Raw genomic sequence first — 19247 nt, forward strand, 5'->3', positions numbered from 1 at the left:
TATCAAACTAAGACAAATCCCACATTACGGACAAGACGTCAACACCACCATAGATCCACTTGTAGTCAAGTTCAACACGTGTCGGTAACAAACCGAATCTCTAAAGTCTAAAGCTAACCCTCAACGGCATTATCTGGACCGTCCACATCGACGGCTCAGATTCACTTCGCTTTCCTATATATTCTCTGTGTAGAACCAACTAAGAAAAATAAAATAAAAAAGAATAAAATCATCGGCGTATTTTCAGCGACAAAAGCAAGCAAGCATCGAAGAGCCAAGCTCGTGCGAAGGAATCCTGAGCGGGCTTAGGGTTTTTGCGATCTAGTTCCGCCCTTATTCGTCTGAATCGTTCTCCGTGGCTGTTTAATTTTGATGATCGGAGTTGAGGTGTTTATTGGTTGATCGGAGGAGGGAAGAGAGAGATCTCATGATGCTTTCGTTGCAGAACGAGGCCGGGTTTTCCCAGGCCCCGTTTTCTGCGGATCGCAATGAGCCTGCCTTCGTTGTGAAGGCTGAGCCGGCTTCGTCGTTGAGTCTCATCAACTTCAAGGGCCCTGATTCACGCCATGGAGGTTTTTTTTTTAATACAAAAACTTGTTTTTGGGAACGAATTTTTCGTTAGTTGCGCATGTTTGTGGCATGTGTTTTTTTATAGATTCGATTTTAGGTTTTTGTATACTCTGTAAAATCTGTCGGTGGATGTGTTCAGTTTGATAACTAGAACTTTTTCTCTTACGGATTATTTAAGGAATAATTCGCTGGGACTCATTTTTGTGGAAGAATTGGTTCTATTTCCTTCCTCAACCACATACTTCACAGCAGTGTTGCTAGGGCATTGAATTTGTGATTTGTCTGACTGATTCAATAAATATTTGATCTGTAAATGTAATTAATGTTTAACGTCGGCTTCAAATTTTATGGTAATTTAGGTTTTTTAAATTAAAGTTTCAGTACGCGATTTTTCGAGTACAAAAATCTCAAAGAAGCATAAAGTATATTAATGGCCATTTATTATTATTATTATTTTAAATTCTTCTCCCATCAAGTAACGTGTTCTAGAAAATCCTAGTGCATATTCATTTCACCACTGAATGTTCGTGCGTAACATGGATGTTCAGAGTTCTCAACTTACAAAAGAAAAAAGAAAAACGCAAGCAAGATGCTCCATATAATTTTGTGAACCTGGTTTATTATGTAGTATGCTTTCTTGAAGAATCATTCTCTTGGGAATGATAATTTCTTTTTTGAACCACCTATCATATGTGATGACTTACCTCGGGTAATACTTCTTGGAGTTATGTAGTCTATTTAATTATGTTTGCAATTTCAAACTGTTGCCGATGTAGCTTTCAGCTTGATGAAACTCAGGATCTTTGCTGCAGTTGTTATCTCTCAGATTTATCTCTTTGGGTTTTTTTTTTGGTGCCATAATTGCTGATGATGATAGAATCATTGGACATTGTAGTTGATGAAGACGTGCACATGCATGTTGCTCATCAGATGTACAAGGCTGGCAACTATAAGCAGGCACTTGAGCACAGCAATGTTGTTTATGAAATAAGTCCTCACCGCACTGATAATCTTCTTCTTTTGGGTGCTATCTACTATCAGGTTGGTTACATTTTAGTCTTCGTCGATGTCTGGTGCTATTGATATGGGCATGGTCGGAGATAGGGAGGTATATGTATACGTTTCCCCCATAATATGGGGAGGATGTATCCAAGAATTGAACTTGTGACCTCTAGGTTGCACCGAGCCACATCTTTGCCTGCATTAGAAATAATAGAGTATCCAATGTAAATTTAGGAAGCTTATGCAGTGTTTCTCTCTTTCATTCCAATTGATTGGGTTTGTGTTGTTGCAGTTGCATGATTATGATATGTGCATTGCTAAAAATGAAGAAGCTCTTCGAATTGAGCCACGTTTTGCTGAGTGTTATGGAAATATGGCGAATGCTTGGAAGGTAATTATGCAATTAATGAAATCACTTTTGGACTTGTTAAAACTTTTACTTGGAGGGAAGGAACATGATTTTTCTTGCCACTTTATGCAGGAAAAAGGAGATATTGATCTTGCTATTCGCTACTATCTGGTTTCCATTGAGGTTTGAATTAGAAACTTAACTTTTTCATCTCCCTTTTCTAGCAAAGCACCATCGTTCTCAAGTGATACTAAGGAAATTAATTACTTCTGCAAGAGTAACTTTTTGCATTTTTGCGGTAGATCTTCCCTATGGTGATTTTGTTTGCTGCTAGCTTATGTTGAGGTTTGATTACTGTTTATATGCTGTTTTGGTTTTTGGATAAACATTTAGTATCACGAGCAATTTAATCCTAGAAGACGGCGTCGCTGTAATACTTGGGTAGAAAATCATGATATCAGTTTTTTTTATTTGTTTTGATTTTGATCAGTCCTTATTTTTCTTATCCAGTTGGATCTGTAGTTGCTCTTTTTTTGTCAGTACTTTCTTGTACATGTCAATTGGAATCTTGTAGTTTTAACTCATATGACTATTAGTGTCTTTTACTAAGAGCATTCTGCTGCTAGCTGATTGAACCATGTTACTCCTACTCGCATTTCTGCAGCTCCGGCCAAACTTCGCTGATGCGTGGTCAAATCTTGCTAGTGCTTATATGCGAAAAGGAAGACTGAATGAGGCTGCACAGTGCTGTCGTCAGGCACTTGCATTGAATCCTCTTCTGGTGAATATCCTTTTTTTGGTTTTGCTTCTCCTAACTGCGGTTGCTTTTCAACTTACTGTCTAATGTAAAAGAAGTTGAATGAATTTCTATTTTTTTTAAGTCCAATTTCTAGTTTTATTTATTTCATATCTTATTTGACGAGTGGGACTATTTCTTTCTGCAAGATTTTGCTACTGACAAACTCTCCTTGCTCTTCGAACATTCATAGGTTGATGCACACAGTAATCTTGGAAATCTAATGAAGGCTCAAGGATTGGTGCAGGAAGTAAGTGTATAAATTTAAAAATATGAAACACTGTTCAGTAGGGTCCCTTTCTCCTTTTCATAGCCCAGAATTGAGTTCTTGAGCTATAAAGCGCTCTAATATTACTTATGCATCTTCAGCCACAATGCCACGTAAAGGATGACTATGCTGATGGATCACTCTCTTCCACTTGAGGTGGAGGAAGTGGTCCATTGGAGTTCTTGTGACTCACTGGGTGCACCCCCTCATTCACCTGTCCTGATTTTTTTTCCCTGTCCAACCTTATGTGGGAGGAAAGCATTCTTTCCATATTTAAGATTATCATAGTGTGTGTTTCTCCTTTTCCTGTAAAGTTACTGATGGAAGTAATTCGTGTATGGAACTGTGTAATAATTCACAGTTCAATACAGCTATCAAGTTGCTATCTACAGGACAGGGCTCAGATGATGGTTGGTCTTGTTGTAACTTCCATCTGCAAGACTGCAAATTGTCAGAATCTAACATTTTGTGCAGGCATACAGTTGCTACCTTGAGGCTCTACGCATACAACCTACTTTTGCTATTGCATGGTCAAATCTGGCTGGTCTTTTTATGGAGTCGGGGGATCTCAACAGAGCCCTTCAATATTATAAGGTACTTTTTGATCTTTCTTTCCTTAAACTTCCTCCTTGGTGCCTGTTTAGTTTTGGAGTATGGTTTTGTTGGGTGTTATATATTTCGTTATGGACCAGCATATTAGTTTGAGCTACTTGCGTACTCAAAGTTCAAATGCTTGTGGATCTTTCATTCTGTTGTTGTGCAGAAATTAATAACAATTTTGAATAGACAATTTGAACATTGTCTGTTTGATGCAATTGTTATATATACATTTTTTTTTTTTTCTAAATTGCATCTTGTGATTTGAAATTATAGGAAGCTGTGAAACTTAGACCTATATTTCCTGATGCCTACCTTAACCTTGGAAACATTTATAAGGTTTGTTGTCCTTGACTGAACTCCTAAGGTTTAAGTAGATTGGTTTTTTATGTCGGGAGATAAGCAGGAGGTTTCTTTTATTTGCAGGCTCTGGGAAGGCCTCAAGAGGCAATCATGTGTTATCAACGAGCTGTTCAGATGCGACCGAGTTCTGCAATGGCTTTTGGTAAGGATCCATCACATAAAAAGGTCGTTATTGTATTGAATTTTGAAAATGCTGTTGAGGGCTGAATCTTGATTTCTTTGTGTGTGTTTTATTTTTGTACTTCAAAGCTGCTGATGTTGCTTATACCTCTTTAACTAAGTGTGGCTTCAGTATGATATTTCCTTCTTGTTTGGAGGGACTGAAGCTATGTTGTGACAGAAGCACTGTCTAATGTCTAATTCTTCTGTTTTGTGGTTATAGGTATCGTGCTTAGTGTTCACACTCTTTTCCTCAAAAGCTTGGGGATATTAGTCTCCAAAATGTATTATACCAAATCATTTTTTTTAAAAGGTTGCAGTTCTGGAAACGAATATCTAGAATCATTTCAGGGGATGGCTGGGCCTAGTTATCTTAAAACTTACTGGACCTATATCAATTTTGTAATTGTTCCTTCTTGCTCCAGCTTGGTGCTTTATAATAAATTTCTTTTGCTTTTGAAATTTTTTCTACTACTTGTGTTTTTAAATGTTTAATGTTATTTGCCAATCCATCTGTTTTTAGATCATCTTATTCGTCTTGAAGACCGCGCCCTTCTCTTGAGTAGACTAGTTTTTTCATAACATGGTTATCTCAGCATTTATGTGATTGCACATTGTTCAATATGTACATGACTCTGCGTTCTGTTGCGTGGTGCAGGTAATTTGGCTAGCTTATATTATGAGGGAGGACAACTGGATCTAGCAATTCTTCATTATAAGCAAGCGATTGCTTGTGATTCTAGATTCTTGGAAGCTTACAATAATTTGGTTGGTTTCATTTTCGGGAATGGTTAATTTAATCTCAAATGTATTTGGATTTGCAATTTGGGAGTTCCTTCCTTGACATTCATTTGATTTCCTTGTGGCTGGAAGGGCAATGCATTGAAAGACGTGGGTAAAATCGACGAAGCCATTCAATGCTACAATGTATGTTTTGTTTTCATTTTGTTTAAATTTTTTATCAATTGATTTCATGTGTTCCTGACATAGAGTTTCTTTTTGACTGGATAAAGCAATGCCTGACTTTGCAACCAAACCACCCACAAGCACTGACCAATCTTGGCAACGTATACATGGAATGGTATGTGATCTTACATTACTGATTTCCAATGAACCAGTGTGATATTAGTGGATGTAGAGTTTATGATGGGGAATTTTAAACCGGCAGGAATATGGTTGGTGCTGCTGCTTCATATTATAAGGCTACATTGGCTGCTACGACAGGATTATCTGCCCCTTTCAACAATCTTGCTGTGATATATAAACAACAGGTAGAGAAGCTGGCATCATTTCTACACTCCTAACCAGGATTTGATTTTTCATTTCATTTTTGTATTTATTCAAAGGGAATCCAAAAGAGAATCCCGTCTAATGATTGAGGTGGAGATGTGGAGTTATGTATTTGTATCATCTCTGTTCAGTTCTGTATATTTCATTGCTTTTGTTTGTATCACAGGGAAACTATGCAGATGCTATATCTTGCTATAACGAGGTTCTCCGTATTGATCCATTGGCAGCCGATGGGCTTGTCAATAGGGGGAACACTTACAAGGAAATAGGTAGAGTGAGTGAAGCTATTCAAGATTACATCCGCGCTATCAATGCCAGGCCCTCTATGGCTGAAGCCCATGCAAATTTGGCTTCAGCTTATAAAGATAGGTCAAATCTCTTCCATCATTCTCTCTGTCTTACGGCCTTTCTTTACCTCAAAGGAGTTCCCAGTTTTTTTTGGAAAGCTCTTCAAAAGTTATTAATTTCCTTAATGAAAATGTGAAGAAGGGGTTTTTTAGTTTTGAAGTTGTGCCCTGTTTACTTTACCTGGTAACTTAGGATTGCAGTGGGATGAGGTTTGTTCTTCTCTGTTGGATTGAATTAGTGGTAATTCAACTAAATGCTATTAACTTGTTTCATTCGTGACATTGTCATTAGTAAATTTGTACTTCATATTGTATGCAGTGGATATGTGGAGGCTGCTATGAAAAGCTATAAGCAGGCGTTGCACCTCCGCCCAGATTTCCCAGAAGCAACTTGTAACCTTCTTCACACGTTGCAGGTATTGCCAAAGTATATCCTGTATTGCACTGTCTTTCTGTTGGCTTGTTCTGGTTCATGGGAATGATTGTAAATACTTGAGGTAGATTAAATAGTCAGTTTGGTGGGTCATTTTCCATGATACTGGTTGAAATCTTCTGTATAAAACTCTAAATCTCTTTTGGTCATATGTTTTACAGTGTGTCTGCAGTTGGGAGGACCGTGATAATATGTTTTCTGAAGTTGAAGGGATTATCAGGAGACAGATTAACGTAATCATTTTCTGTTCCCTTGTCTGAATAATTAGTGCTCTTCTTACCACTTGGATGTTGCCACCTGGGATCTCATTGAACAGTTTTGTGAATGCAGATGTCAGTTCTTCCTAGTGTCCAGCCATTCCATGCAATAGCATACCCGATTGATCCTTTGCTTGCACTTGAGATTAGGTATTGTTTTCTTGAATTTTTGTGATCAACTACGATGATGATTGTATGATTAATCGAACCTTCTTGCAGCCGTAAATATGCCGCCCATTGCTCCATAATTGCATCACGGTTTGCTCTTTCTCCCTTCAACCATCTTGCTTCAGTTCCTGTTAAGCAAGAAGGTGGAAGTGAGAGACTAAGGGTTGGGTATGTGAGCAGCGACTTTGGTAATCACCCCTTGTCGCACCTCATGGGATCTGTGTTTGGGATGCATGATAGAGAAAACGTTGAGGTGTGTAAATAGTTAGCTTTCATATTCTCTTTGCAATATGAAGAGTGCCAATAACTGGTGAAAACATACAGGTGTTTTGTTATGCCTTGAGTCCAAATGATGGTACGGAATGGAGACAACGTATTCAGTCTGAAGCTGAGCATTTTATAGAGGTCTCTGCCATGTCATCTGATATGATTGCTAAACTTATTAATGAAGATAAGATACAGATCCTTGTCAATCTTAATGGTTACACCAAGGTATGGTTCAGTTCTCTCTTTTTTTTTTCCCAACTTTTTTTTTTCTTTTACTTTGGCCTTTCCAAGATGACAACTGGTCCAATACAATCTTTTTTTTTGTGTATTAATGCAGGGAGCACGAAATGAAATATTTGCTATGCAGCCTGCTCCTATTCAGGTTTCATACATGGGATTTCCTGGAACAACCGGGGCAACTTACATTGATTACTTGGTCACTGACGAGGTGAGTAAAGGACCAAAATCTAATCCTAGGTTTCTTGTATTATCCTTTACAACTTACTCTTTGCCTGATATGTACCTTTTCGTGCAGTTTGTTTCACCAATTCGCTTGGCACATATTTATTCTGAAAAGCTTGTCCATGTCCCTCATTGTTATTTTGTGAATGATTATAAGCAGGTTAGTCCTTAATTGGCTTTTAAATGCTACCTCTTTGATTTTATCACGTGCTTCGTAACATATTGCCTTATTGGAGATCTATTTTTTATGACAACATTAATATGTTTTCCCTTTCAGAAAAATTTGGATGTCTTGGACCCAACTTACCAGCAAAAGCGATCTGATTATGGACTGCCTGAAGATAAATTTATATTTGCATGCTTTAATCAGCTGTATAAAATGGACCCTGAAATTTTTAATGCCTGGTAATGTTGGGATGGCCTTTAGTTTGTGGTTGCATGTGATAGTATGGCAGTTCAGCAATATAAGCTTATATTTTTGTATGGCTTCAGGTGCAATATCCTTAAACGTGTACCAAACAGTGCACTTTGGCTTCTGAGGTTCCCAGCTGCCGGTGAAATGAGAGTCCGCGCATGTAAGTGAATCTTCTATTTTCTATTACGAACAGTGTTTTCACTTGCAGCATCTCCTAATGCATTCCCAGTCCTTGAACCAAACTAGACTCGTGGTTCTTTTTTAACCCTTCTGGGGGTTCTGTGTTAATACTTAATATTCTTATATGTTTGATCCTTGGATATGAGCCTTGCTTAAAGATTTGTGAACTTGTGCAGATGCTGCTGCACAGGGTGTGCAGCCAGATCAGATAATCTTCACAGATGTTGCTATGAAACGCGAGCATATCAAACGTAGTGCTTTAGCTGATTTATTCCTCGACACGTAAGATATATCTTTTTGTTTCTTCTAGAGTCAATCAATCGTTTTACTTTGAAGTTTGTAAATTGATGGTTAAGTTATTATTTTTGCAGGCCTTTATGCAATGCGCATACTACGGGTACTGATGTTTTATGGGCTGGTCTACCAATTGTGACACTGCCCCTTGAGAAAATGGCTACAAGAGTTGCCGGATCCCTTTGTCTTGCCACTGGATTGGGAGAGGAGATGATTGTTAGCAGGTTTGTGTCTCATTTGCCGCATAAGTAGAAAGACGTAAGACTTGATGGCTAAATTTACGTACAGAAGTTTGCAACTCATATTTTGACAATATGCCATGCAAGTGGACCTTGTTTTCTGGACCATATATGCTTATTGCCCTCTAGCGCTCTCGATCGTAGTAACAGTCTTTTAACGTCAAACTCCATTTTAAATGAACAATGTTGTCTACCTAACATGCCAACCAAGTGGGCCTTGTTTTCTCTGGGCCATATACAATTTGCCCTCTAGCTCTCTATAAATTGTTCCATCATAGAGCAATGTTTTAACTTCAAACTCCATTTGATGAAACATTGTGTTTGGAGGTTATGTATTCCACCTCCTTTGGTGCTTGGGTGGTACTGAATCCCCCTGAAGGTGGAATCTATTTGCCTGTCCATCTTTTCAGTTTCTTGGCCACTGTGAATGATTTTCATTTTTTATTTTTTGCTTTTGATGTACATGATTATATTTCTGAGTAAAATATTATTCATTTTCAACTCTGTTTCGATGACCCTTTTACTGCAGCATAAAGGAGTATGAAGAGAAGGCAGTGTCTTTGGCATTAAACCGGCCAAAGCTTCAGGCTCTTACCAATAAACTCAAGGCAGCTCGCATGACTTGCCCTCTGTTTGACACGGCACGCTGGGTGAGCCTATAAGACACGATCAAATCACTCTGCCTTTATCTGTGCCACAGATATTACTTAAGTTTATGCTTGTTTCCTTGTTGCAGGTGAGGAATCTTGAAAGGTCATATTTCAAAATGTGGAATCTTCATTGTTCAGGAGAGAAGCCCCAGCACTTCAAAGTTACCGAGGATGATATGGACTTCCCCTATGATAGATAAAAATATGAAGTGTTGGGGGAAGAGTCGGGATTTGTACATAAAAGGTCAAAGAGATGATTTTTGGGAGAACAGATTCTTTACGTAATTCAAATGATGCAGACTTGATGTGCCTTGTCATATCATCGCAGATGATTTGAATGTCATCTATGTTTTAGACAACCGGGTATTGGATCTGGTTAATGGAAAACGGATGCATTACACATCTATAAAATAAACATGTATAAACTTATATGAATATGTGGCATGTTTATGTGGGTCTGTACTTCCCGTTATGGGTTTTTTTTAAAAAGCATAAAACACCTCCTGGTGTTTAAGGCTCTCACATTATCTTAGAAGGTTTAAAATTGTCCACATTAGCTTGATATGAAAGGCCAACGTACACCCTCTACCCCATCAATTAATCACCACCTTTGAAGGTCCTGTACTTCCTTGTATGAGCCATCAAATGAGAATGTCTTCGTCAAGTCTTTGCTGTAAGGTCCTTATTCTGACCATTCCACAGTTGCGAGTGATCGATCTTTACCTTCCTTCCCAATCAATACAGAACAATGAACTCTGAATTTTAACCTTGAATCTCAGAACTTGATAATTCCCAACAGTTTCCTTCTCCCTGCGACATATTGTACTCTCTGTCCATATACTTCAATAAGTGCTCGTTTAGTATGTCAATAGTCATTCAACAAATCAGTAAATTTACAGTTCTCCTACCAGCAGCCTAGTGCTTCAATACCCCCCGTCTCCACTTCCTACAGTAGGAGGATGCGCCCTAAAAACCAGCAAATTTAATGATTACCAACTTCATTCAAATGTATTATCCAGCTTCCTACATCTAATATTTGAGAAGCTTCTTCCAGCAATAAGGAGCATTGGCAAGCCATTGAGAAACAGCTCTATATGAAAAAAGGAATGCCAAGTCAGTACATTCATATATGTCATAAAGAAAGAGCTTCTTCCTGCTGCTCTTTCTGAAAACTACTTGTGAGCATCAGGAAGTAAAATCTCTACCAATCTAAGTGACAGTTTAAGCTCCATCTAATTATGACTCTAAAAGACCACAATGGATCCGAAATACAGGATAAAGTGTGGCATATGTTTTTATAATGCAAAAAATGGTAGGGAGATAAAAGTTGACAAGAAGCTAGCATTTCATCAATTAATTCCTTTATCATAAGGGCAAATGCAATGGGAATGAATTTGTTGGGCCAACATTTTTGTTGGCCCGGTCCCACCTCTATTACACAAAAAGTCAAGTCAAACACGTATTCTAATACACCCACATCAGCAAAACACAAATTTCTATACACTTTTTCTTTCCACACACTTTCTCTTTCCACCCAACCCAACAACATTCCATTCCTCCATATTATCCACAACAAAACTACACCAAAACATCAAATATCAATACATCCACATCAGCAAAACACTTATCCCAATACATCCACATCAGCAAAACACTTATCCCAATACAGCCACATCAGCAAAAGACAACATCTTTGTTGGCCCAATACTACTTCACCATTGCATTTGCCCTAATGTATGTAGCTATAATGGCTTAGTTGATTGTTCTTCTATGGCTAATTCCAGGTCAGCTCTAACTGAGCATCAACTCTTTTGTGCTTAACTTCTCTTATTTTTACTTCTGCATCACAATTATACTGATAATATGACAGCAAGAATGGACAAAGGCGTTGACAATGGTTAGAATTCTTGCATTAAGAACCATGTGATTAATGCACGAAGAGCATAGGGAATCACAAAAAAAAAAAAAAACTCTCCATAGTTACCTCCATATCATACTGGAAGAACCAATGTCAGCCGCCAAGATCAAATGTTGTACACCATATCTTGAAGTCATTCCCATCACAAATTTACCAAGCCTAGCACAAAATTAAACACCTCGAAGGTTGATTTCTAGATGCTCTATCTTCTTAGCCAGATCATGCTTCCCACAATTCTTCAGCCCAATAGTGACCATGTCAAAGCACCGAGAAACAGGCGTCAAGCCCATCTCTGTCATCTCCACCAAATAGTTTGCAGCATCAATAAACCTCCCTCCTCTCCCACACATTGTTACCAGCATGGTGTAAACTGGTCTATTAGGGCAATGACCCTTGACCTTCATCTCACCAAAAAAGCTAAATGCATCATCAAACTGCCCACTCCTACACATGCCCTTAATTATTGGTGCATACAAACTTGGGAATGGCTTATGTCCGTCCCCAATTGAATTGTGAAGAAGCCTGAACGCCTCGTCAATCCTACCCAACTTTGAAAACGCAGGAATCAATATCTTGTAAGTATTGATATCGGGGAAAAGACCCAATTTACACACACTATGGTACATATCAACACAAAATTCAATCTCCCCGGATTTACAGATTGCTTCAATCAAAGAATTAAAGGTATTAATATCAGGTACAAACCCTTCTTTAGTCATCTTCCTCACCATATCCTTCGCAGACTCTAGATAACCAGCATTTAACAAACCTTCAATCAATATATCACGCCCACGAACAGGAGGGTTGAATCCCTTTTTGCTCATCTCCTCCAGAAACTCTTGAGCCTCTCTGAGTTTACCTGTCGAAAACCATGCGTTCACGAGAGTGGCATAGGTCGTCTTGTCAGGCTCCACACCCTTCCTGATCATCCTCCTTATCAATGCGTAGGCACCATTAAACAATCTCACCTCACACAGAGCCAATAACAAGGAATTGTAAACATCAACAGTTTGCTGACAGTGCTAGGCGAAAGCTGAAAAGGGCAATTTTCGTTTTGATGCTTCTTCTTGTGGTCGATCATGGACCACATTGAAGAATACTGACGGTGACAAGCGAGGATCTTGATGAGCTCTTCGAATTCGAGTGAGGTTGGGGAGTAGTGTGATCGGGCCCAGTGAAAGAAGCGGAGGGACTCCGAGGGGGAATTGGAGCAGGCGCGGAGGACGCGGAAGACAAGCTCGGAGGTCACGGGGATGTCGAGCTTGTTGAGAGTGCGTTCAGGGTGGACCTCGCAGCGCACAACGTTGGCGATGCGATTGATGGCGGCTAAGTAGTCGTCTTTAGGGGTGACGGAGGCATTAGTGTTAATGGTTCTGAAGTGGCGGGTAATGGCTCCGGAGAGGAGCAGCTTGGTCGTGCTGTGGTGGAGCATTTGCCGGGGTTCGTTTTTGAATTGTATACCCACACTTTTGCATGGGGGAACACTATTTTTTTATGCATTTTTTTTTAATTTGTGGATAGTACTTATTGTACATAATCAAATATCTCTAAGTATCCATAATACTTTTCTCTTATCTTATCAACCTTTAAAATATTTTATCTCTCGAAATATATGTTAAGTTTCGAAAAAAATTACATACATTTTATCTCTCGAAACATTTAGGATTTCAGAAAAAAATTACATATTCAAAATCAGTATGTAAAACACTTTCCAACAAAACTTATTGTCGATATTTTTCACCTGATCTTACTTTATTACACTATCCGGAATAATGAAACACAGACATTTATTATATTATTTCGATCTCGTATTACATTGCTTCACACTCTTATTACATTATCTCGGCGACCTATTACATTATTTTCCATATCCACCACGCCGCAAATATTATTGCTATTCATGATTATCCAGTATATCTTGACTGTAACGGTCCGAATTGTTGCTGAAGATATTCGACGATGCATTTCTCCAGTAGAAAGGCCTTGGAGAGAACATCAGGATTAATAGGAGGGTTTGATCCAAAAACTGCATTTGCGATCGTAATAAGCCCTGGATTCTGGGAGCCAAAAGCTGCAATGGCAACCGCGCTAGTGTTTCCAACATTTAATTGAAAATGAGGGAGACCAATTGGAAACACTATTAGGTCACCAGGGTTTAGGATTTTGGCAAAAAGGCGATTGTTGTCTTGGTTGGATGTGACAAAGCCAGCATAAAGTATGCCTTCTAGAACAAGTAGAATCTCCGAGCCGCGAGGGTGGTAGTGAGGTGGATTTAGGCCACCGTTTGGAGCAAAATCTATGCGACTCATCGCAACGCCAAGCGTGTTGACTCCAAGAAATTGATCCACTAATGCAAAAGTGATATTGGAACCAAGCTGATTCGAGGTGTCCGCTGGAATGTTTAGACCAGAGAAGACGAAGTAATTCGTGGTGACGAGATTCGGGTCCTTGCAGAATTTCCCATTAACAAACACTGCATGAAATGAAAAAAGAAAAGTCACAATATTTCCAATGAATGAATGTTATTGACATAGTAGTATTAAATTACCAATTTAACCCCATATACAGGAATTGAACCCGTAACCTTTATCATATATACTACGTTGTCAATTCAACTTGATAGATGACCCATTTGCTCAGTTGGTGAGGAGACCCACCCTTGATCCTTGAGGACAAAGGTTGAACTCCTCTCTCACCCCATTTGGGTCTCAACTATGAAAACCCAATAGGTTAACCTATTGGATGAGAGCAAATTCATTCATTCAAGAGCTCTATATACAGCACCGAAACTGAAAACCATAAAAATATACATATATATATACCTCCATATTTTGTTTCATTGACACCAACACAGAAGTCCTGAAGAGGGCTTGGATCATAAGCAGAGGCAAGTGAGGAAGCAAAAGCCAGTAGAACAAAAGCTATAATTAGGAAATGATGAGTAGCAACTCTCATACTTGCAACAGTATTTACTCTCTCCATTGTAGCACTGTAAGAAGTTATTATTGGTGATGAGGGTTAGTGCCCTTCAATGGTTGTATTTATAGTGATGGAGAACCCTACTTTACTTTTTTTTTACAATTCATGTCAGTCAAAGCTTAAATCTTAATAATTGGCTTTCCATATATTAAAAGGTAAAATTGTCATTACTTGAACCATTTGAGTTGCTAACCCAATTTTTCTAATTACTTGAACCATTTGAGTTACTAACTCAAATTTTCTAATAACCTATCATATATATTTCTATATATATATATATATATATGCAACATTTACACTTCAAATATATGTATTTTCATCATCAAAGCAAGATCCTTTCGTGCTCTAATGAGACTCTTTTGAGTTGCTAAGTCATTTTAATTTTGCATAAAAGCCATAACTAAAATGGGCTAGTTTAGTTTCTTCACGAAGGGACTAAGGAGAGGGTTTAATTACTCGAAACTGTCTCTTTAATTAATTAGTAACTAACTCAATTTTCTTGTAACCTAGCTATCACAATTTGGAGCACTCTATAAGGCATGAGATAGTATAAAGTTATACGTTAATGATGTTATACGGTGTTTAGGGCCAATTTTAAGAAATTATGAGGTCTTATACATTAAAATGGCGTATAAATTATGATAATAAATAATTATGATTCAACCTTATTCTGATTACCATATGCGCACGACCGGGTGGTTTCTCACGGATTTGATTACTTGAACCATATGTGTTACTAACTCAATTTTTCTAATAACCTATCATATATATATATAGATATTGTTTACTAGCTAGTTTAAGGTATTTTCGTGACCAAATGAGCTAGTTTGGGGTAATAAAACTCTATGTTTCCAATCTGATTTTGCAACATTTACACTTCAAATATATGTATTTTTATCATCAAAGCAAGATCCTTTTGTTAAAAGGGGAAAAAATTAAAGGAGATTTTTGTGCTCTAACGAGAGTCTTTTGAGTTGCTAAGTCATTTTAATTTTGCATAAAACCATAACTAAAATGAGCTAGTTTAGTTTCTTCACGAAGGGACTAAGGAGAGAGTTTAATTACTCAAAAATGAGATTCTTTAATTAATTAGTTACTAACTCAATTTTCTTCTAACCTAGCTATCAAATTTGGAGCACTCTATAAGGCATGGGATAGTATAAAACCATACGTCAATGATGTTATACGGCGTTTGAGCCAATTTTAATAAACTAGGGATAGTATAATATCATGCATTATGAGGTTTATACATTGAAATGGTGTATAAACTTGTATCACCTAGAACTTGGTATAATTTTATTCAAACTAAGAGCACCTGCATTAGTTTCCCTTAACAGATTCTCTAAAATACAGAGAAAATGCCACTTTCCCCTATTTTACAGATTCCCTATCCAAGCAACACTGTATCAGATTACCCATCATATTCTCTACTACATTAAAATAATATTTCTTTCTCTTTCCTTTATTTATTCTATTCATATAAATTACTTCTATTTAAAATAATAAATTAATTACATTTAAAACAATATATTAATTATATTTAAAACAATAGATTAATTAAAATAATAAATTAATGTTATTAAAAATTGAAGCAATTTAACTATTTTTTTCTTGATTTCATGATCTGGGAAGAATAGATGTTGCCGGAGAGAGATGAAGAGAGAAAAAAATTGAGGAGAGAGAAAGAGAGGAGTGAGGAGAGAGAAAGAGGAGAGTGAGGAAAGAGAGAGAGGAGAGAGAAAAAGAAAGGAGTGAGAGAGAGATGAGAGAGAGAGAGGAGGGAAAAAATGAGGAGAGATGAGAGAGTGAAGTAATAAAAAATATTATTTTATGTTTATGGAAGTAAATAGTGGTTCTATAGATATAAGCAACCACTGTTCATGTTCTGTAAAATAGGGAATCTCTAGGTAATCTGATGCAGAGCTTTATTTTGACAAATTCTGTATAATCTTTCCCTATTTTACAGACATATCCATGTTTAGGTAATCTGATGTGGATGCTCTAAGGATAGTGTAGTTCTTATACCATACGTCCCTAAACATAAAAGACCCAAATACCGGAAAAAGATAGTCACTATCCCTAACTTATACAATGTATAGCTTATAACAATACAAAGGAATACGAAACTTCAAATGGAGCCTTATATTACTAATTCGAGGTCTTTTTCCATACATGTTTTAGTAATTTGTATTTCTGCCATTTCTCTTTAGCACTATTCCACTTCATATAACACAATTTGTTTTTCTTCCATTTTTCTTTAGCACTAATCCACTTCATAGTTGTGAGTGGAGTGTGTTGGGTGTAGGGGATGCAAAGGGTAAAGTGAATGGTTGAGTGGCGAGTGTGTTTGTAAATTCTCCAGTTTCATAGTGAAATTCTCTGGTTATTCTTCTCTCGTGGACATAGACAAATTATCGAACCATGTTAAAAATTCTATGTTCTTTTAGTCTATTTTTTCTCGCATAATTAATTTCTATATCTTGGAATTTTTGCTCTCACACTATAAAATAAAAAATGAGCTGGAATTATAAATGATGGAATGAGTGATTCTCACCCTCATCCCACCTTCATTCCGCCCTCTAAATATCAACCAAATTCCCCGTAATATCTTTGTGATATGGTATTATAATATTCAAAAGAAGTATGACCAAAGTGGAGATTATGACTAGCTTTTTGGAAAATGACTTCTGAGTGCTATAACTTTTTTTTTTTTTTTTGTGATGAGGGAATTCACTGAAAGCACTGTTCACTGAACTCTACCTCAATGGTAAATTCACGGGTCACTTGCAATACCCCGAAACCACATGGGTCGGTCAAGTCCTGGGCCGAACCCTAGTTCAAAAATAACTTCAAATCGTGCCAGAATGGATGTTAAAAACCTATGACCTCCCATACACATGTACTAAGAGGTTCAAATAATTAACTTAACTATCTGAACCAATAATTTTCAATTGAGTTCTATGACTTCTTTGACATTGCAAATCTTTTAAACAAAAAATGGGTAAAGAATGTTTTGTTAGAAACACCAATAAACTTTCTTATCCAAACTTGACTATCATTGTAAGATATTTGTTAGTTTTCCAAGTCCAAGCCTAACCTATCACAGGCAACCCATGTAGATTCAAGGGTGGGGAATTGCCCACCTCGACTTTTTAGTCTTGCTATTTATTTATTTATTTATTTTTTTAATAGATCAGATATATTATTAAAGAAGGTTTTATGCAAGCCTAAGCAAGAAAAAGCCAAGGAAGCCCCAAGGCAAACAACAGTAGTGAACGCCACTATTACAGACATAGATCTTCCACTATGACTCATACTCTAAATAGACAACATGCAGACCCGTGCAAGCCCCCTTCAAAACTCAGCCTAAAGGAACCATGTTATGCAAACCATGCTGTCATCATTTCGCTTCTGTCGACACCACTCTTGGCCAAAAAGTCCGCAACCCCGTTAGCCTCTCTCCACGTGTGAATGAATTCGACATTAGCAAGAGTCGCAACAATATTAATTATGGGATTGAAGTCTTGATCCAGCTTCCATGGAGAGGGAGAACATTTTCGGAGCCAAGAAATGGAGTTGAGAGAGTCCAACTCTATGATGATGCTAGGTCTGTTGTTGCAATTATGCTCCATAGTGATCTCCAGTGCCTTTCTTATAGCTTTAACTTCAGCAGATGTAGCGTCAATGTCACCCACAGGACCAGAGAAGATACACAGGAACTCTCCATTGCTATTTCTCAACACTCCTCCTATGCCTGCCTTGTTCATACGCAAGGAACCATCAGTGTTCCATTTTAGACTCCCTGGTGGGGGAGCTATCCAGTTAGATAAGGGCCTATGGTTCTTCTGCACATGAGACCTAAATTTCACCCCCTCACTATCATTCATAAGCTCGGGACCGCTGAAGGGGATTGAGATGTTGATGGCCTTAAGCCACAAACCATACCTAATAAAAATAAGGTATAAAACGTTGCCCCACTGGTTGCGTGCATTGTCAAACACTATCTGATTTCTTTCAGTACAAAGAGTCCATATAATAGCAGCAAAGACCATGTACCAGACTTTTTTTGTTTTTATAATATTAAAGTAGTTTTGTAATATTTGGTATAGTTAAGGGTATTTCATATTTTTTTTTTGAGTAATCTCACTCTAGTCTAAAGCTTTTAGGGTAGTGACTGCGGGTCTTATTGTAAAACAAACAAAAAAGAAGCAGCTATGTTTCAACAATAAAACAACTTGAAGCAAAGAAGCATTTGAATGTACTTTTTCATTGAAGTACTGTTGATTGACCTGATCCTTCTTGCACGACTAGGTACGGATAACAAGACCTGATCTTGCCGGCTTCGTCTCCTTCTGTCTCCTTCCTTCAACTCTAAAAGCTTTTGTTTTATTATTACTCAGTCCTCATTGGTCTAGCTTGGAATGGAATTTCTCTTTCAAGTGTTGGGCCTGTTCTTAATGTTTGCAGGCCTGGTCATCAAGCTTTTATTCAAGCCCACTTGTATGCTCAACATTTAGTACAAAATATCAACATAATATTTTATTGTTTGGTTGTTGGAACTTAGAACATGTTTTGCATGATATATTCTAATTGTTATTGGATTATGTGTTATGTTATTCTTAATTTTACATAGTATATAAAATTTTACAATTTTACGATTTCGATTTTACACCCACTCTCCAATTCTAATTCGATTTTACGATTTAACAACCATACTGGAAACGCAAAAAATCTCCCAAGTTTAGGATTTTAGTAAATAGAATCGTGTTGGTTGTGACAAATCCAACATAAAGTTGTCCTTCAACAACTACAAGGATCTCTGTAACGTTTAGGCCGCTATATGGTGTAAAGTCAATGCGAACAAGGGATATGCGAAGGGTGTCGAGTCCTAATTCATTGACAGTAACATGAGTGACTTTAGAACTAACTAGATTCGAGATGTTTCCCGAGGTCTGGGTAGAAGAAATCGTTTGCATTGACGAGCTTCTTCAGGTCCTTGCAGAACTTCCCATTCACACACACTTCAACAAAGAATATGAAATCAACATAACATTTGTAGTGGTTTGGATTGGTAGCTTACATTAACACCTAATCATAATAATTTCATTTCTTTAATAGTCATGATGCATACACATACAACCTAATAAGGCCAAAGCAGAGAAACATGGAGAAAGAGTAATTGTTGACCTAGCTATATATATAGTCATTCCTTACACTCTTTTCGATACAAGGCCACAAGTTCCA

At 37.5% G+C, this 19247-nt stretch overlaps 2 protein-coding genes and 1 pseudogene across 3 annotated transcripts; 1 reads left to right on the top strand and 2 right to left on the bottom strand.

Annotated features, from left to right (window-relative positions):
• Positions 1–204: 204 nt before the first annotated feature.
• LOC119995845 (probable UDP-N-acetylglucosamine--peptide N-acetylglucosaminyltransferase SEC) lies at positions 205–9543 on the top strand. 2 transcript variants are annotated; one of them, XM_038842297.1, is made up of 27 exons: positions 205–572; positions 1466–1611; positions 1865–1963; positions 2054–2104; positions 2586–2702; positions 2911–2967; positions 3460–3579; positions 3859–3921; positions 4009–4087; positions 4763–4872; positions 4978–5031; positions 5118–5185; positions 5273–5375; positions 5561–5763; positions 6061–6157; positions 6336–6407; positions 6505–6581; positions 6651–6852; positions 6924–7091; positions 7204–7314; positions 7402–7488; positions 7606–7733; positions 7821–7903; positions 8100–8205; positions 8295–8441; positions 8986–9106; positions 9193–9543. In XM_038842297.1, exons 1-27 carry the CDS (start codon positions 428–430, stop codon positions 9304–9306), a joined length of 2928 nt encoding a protein of 975 aa, XP_038698225.1. In that variant the 5' UTR covers positions 205–427; the 3' UTR covers positions 9307–9543. The 2 variants fall into 2 exon arrangements, with proteins under 2 accessions (XP_038698225.1, XP_038698226.1); XM_038842298.1 differs by lacking the exons at positions 205–572; positions 1466–1611; positions 1865–1963; ... (1 more) ...; positions 2586–2702; positions 2911–2967 and adding an exon at positions 2986–3395.
• A 168-nt stretch (positions 9544–9711) lies between these two features.
• LOC119995849 lies at positions 9712–12585 on the bottom strand (annotated as a pseudogene).
• Positions 12586–12794: 209 nt separating this feature from the next.
• Positions 12795–14043, bottom strand: LOC119995850 (germin-like protein subfamily 1 member 20). The gene is made up of 2 exons (XM_038842301.1): positions 13847–14043; positions 12795–13497 (listed from the first exon to the last, which is right to left on the bottom strand). Exons 1-2 carry the CDS (start codon positions 14004–14006, stop codon positions 12929–12931), a joined length of 729 nt encoding a protein of 242 aa, XP_038698229.1. The 5' UTR covers positions 14007–14043; the 3' UTR covers positions 12795–12928.
• Between the last annotated feature and the right edge of the window lie 5204 nt (positions 14044–19247).

The sequence above is a fragment of the Tripterygium wilfordii genome, chromosome 4 (genome assembly GCF_013401445.1).
Source record: "Tripterygium wilfordii isolate XIE 37 chromosome 4, ASM1340144v1, whole genome shotgun sequence".
NCBI classification, from domain to species: domain Eukaryota; kingdom Viridiplantae; phylum Streptophyta; class Magnoliopsida; order Celastrales; family Celastraceae; genus Tripterygium; species Tripterygium wilfordii.

Coding starts and splice junctions, on each gene's coding strand:
- LOC119995845 (XM_038842297.1), top strand. CDS start 428: ATGATGCTTTCGTTGCAGAACGAGGCCGGGTTTTCCCAGGCCCCGTTT. Junction 2,703..2,910: donor TTGCATTGAATCCTCTTCTG/GTGAATATCCTT, acceptor GAACATTCATAG/GTTGATGCACACAGTAATCT. Junction 7,315..7,401: donor ATTACTTGGTCACTGACGAG/GTGAGTAAAGGA, acceptor CTTTTCGTGCAG/TTTGTTTCACCAATTCGCTT.
- LOC119995850 (XM_038842301.1), bottom strand. CDS start 14,006: ATGGAGAGAGTAAATACTGTTGCAAGTATGAGAGTTGCTACTCATCAT. Junction 13,498..13,846: donor CAATGAAACAAAATATGGAG/GTATATATATAT, acceptor CATTTCATGCAG/TGTTTGTTAATGGGAAATTC.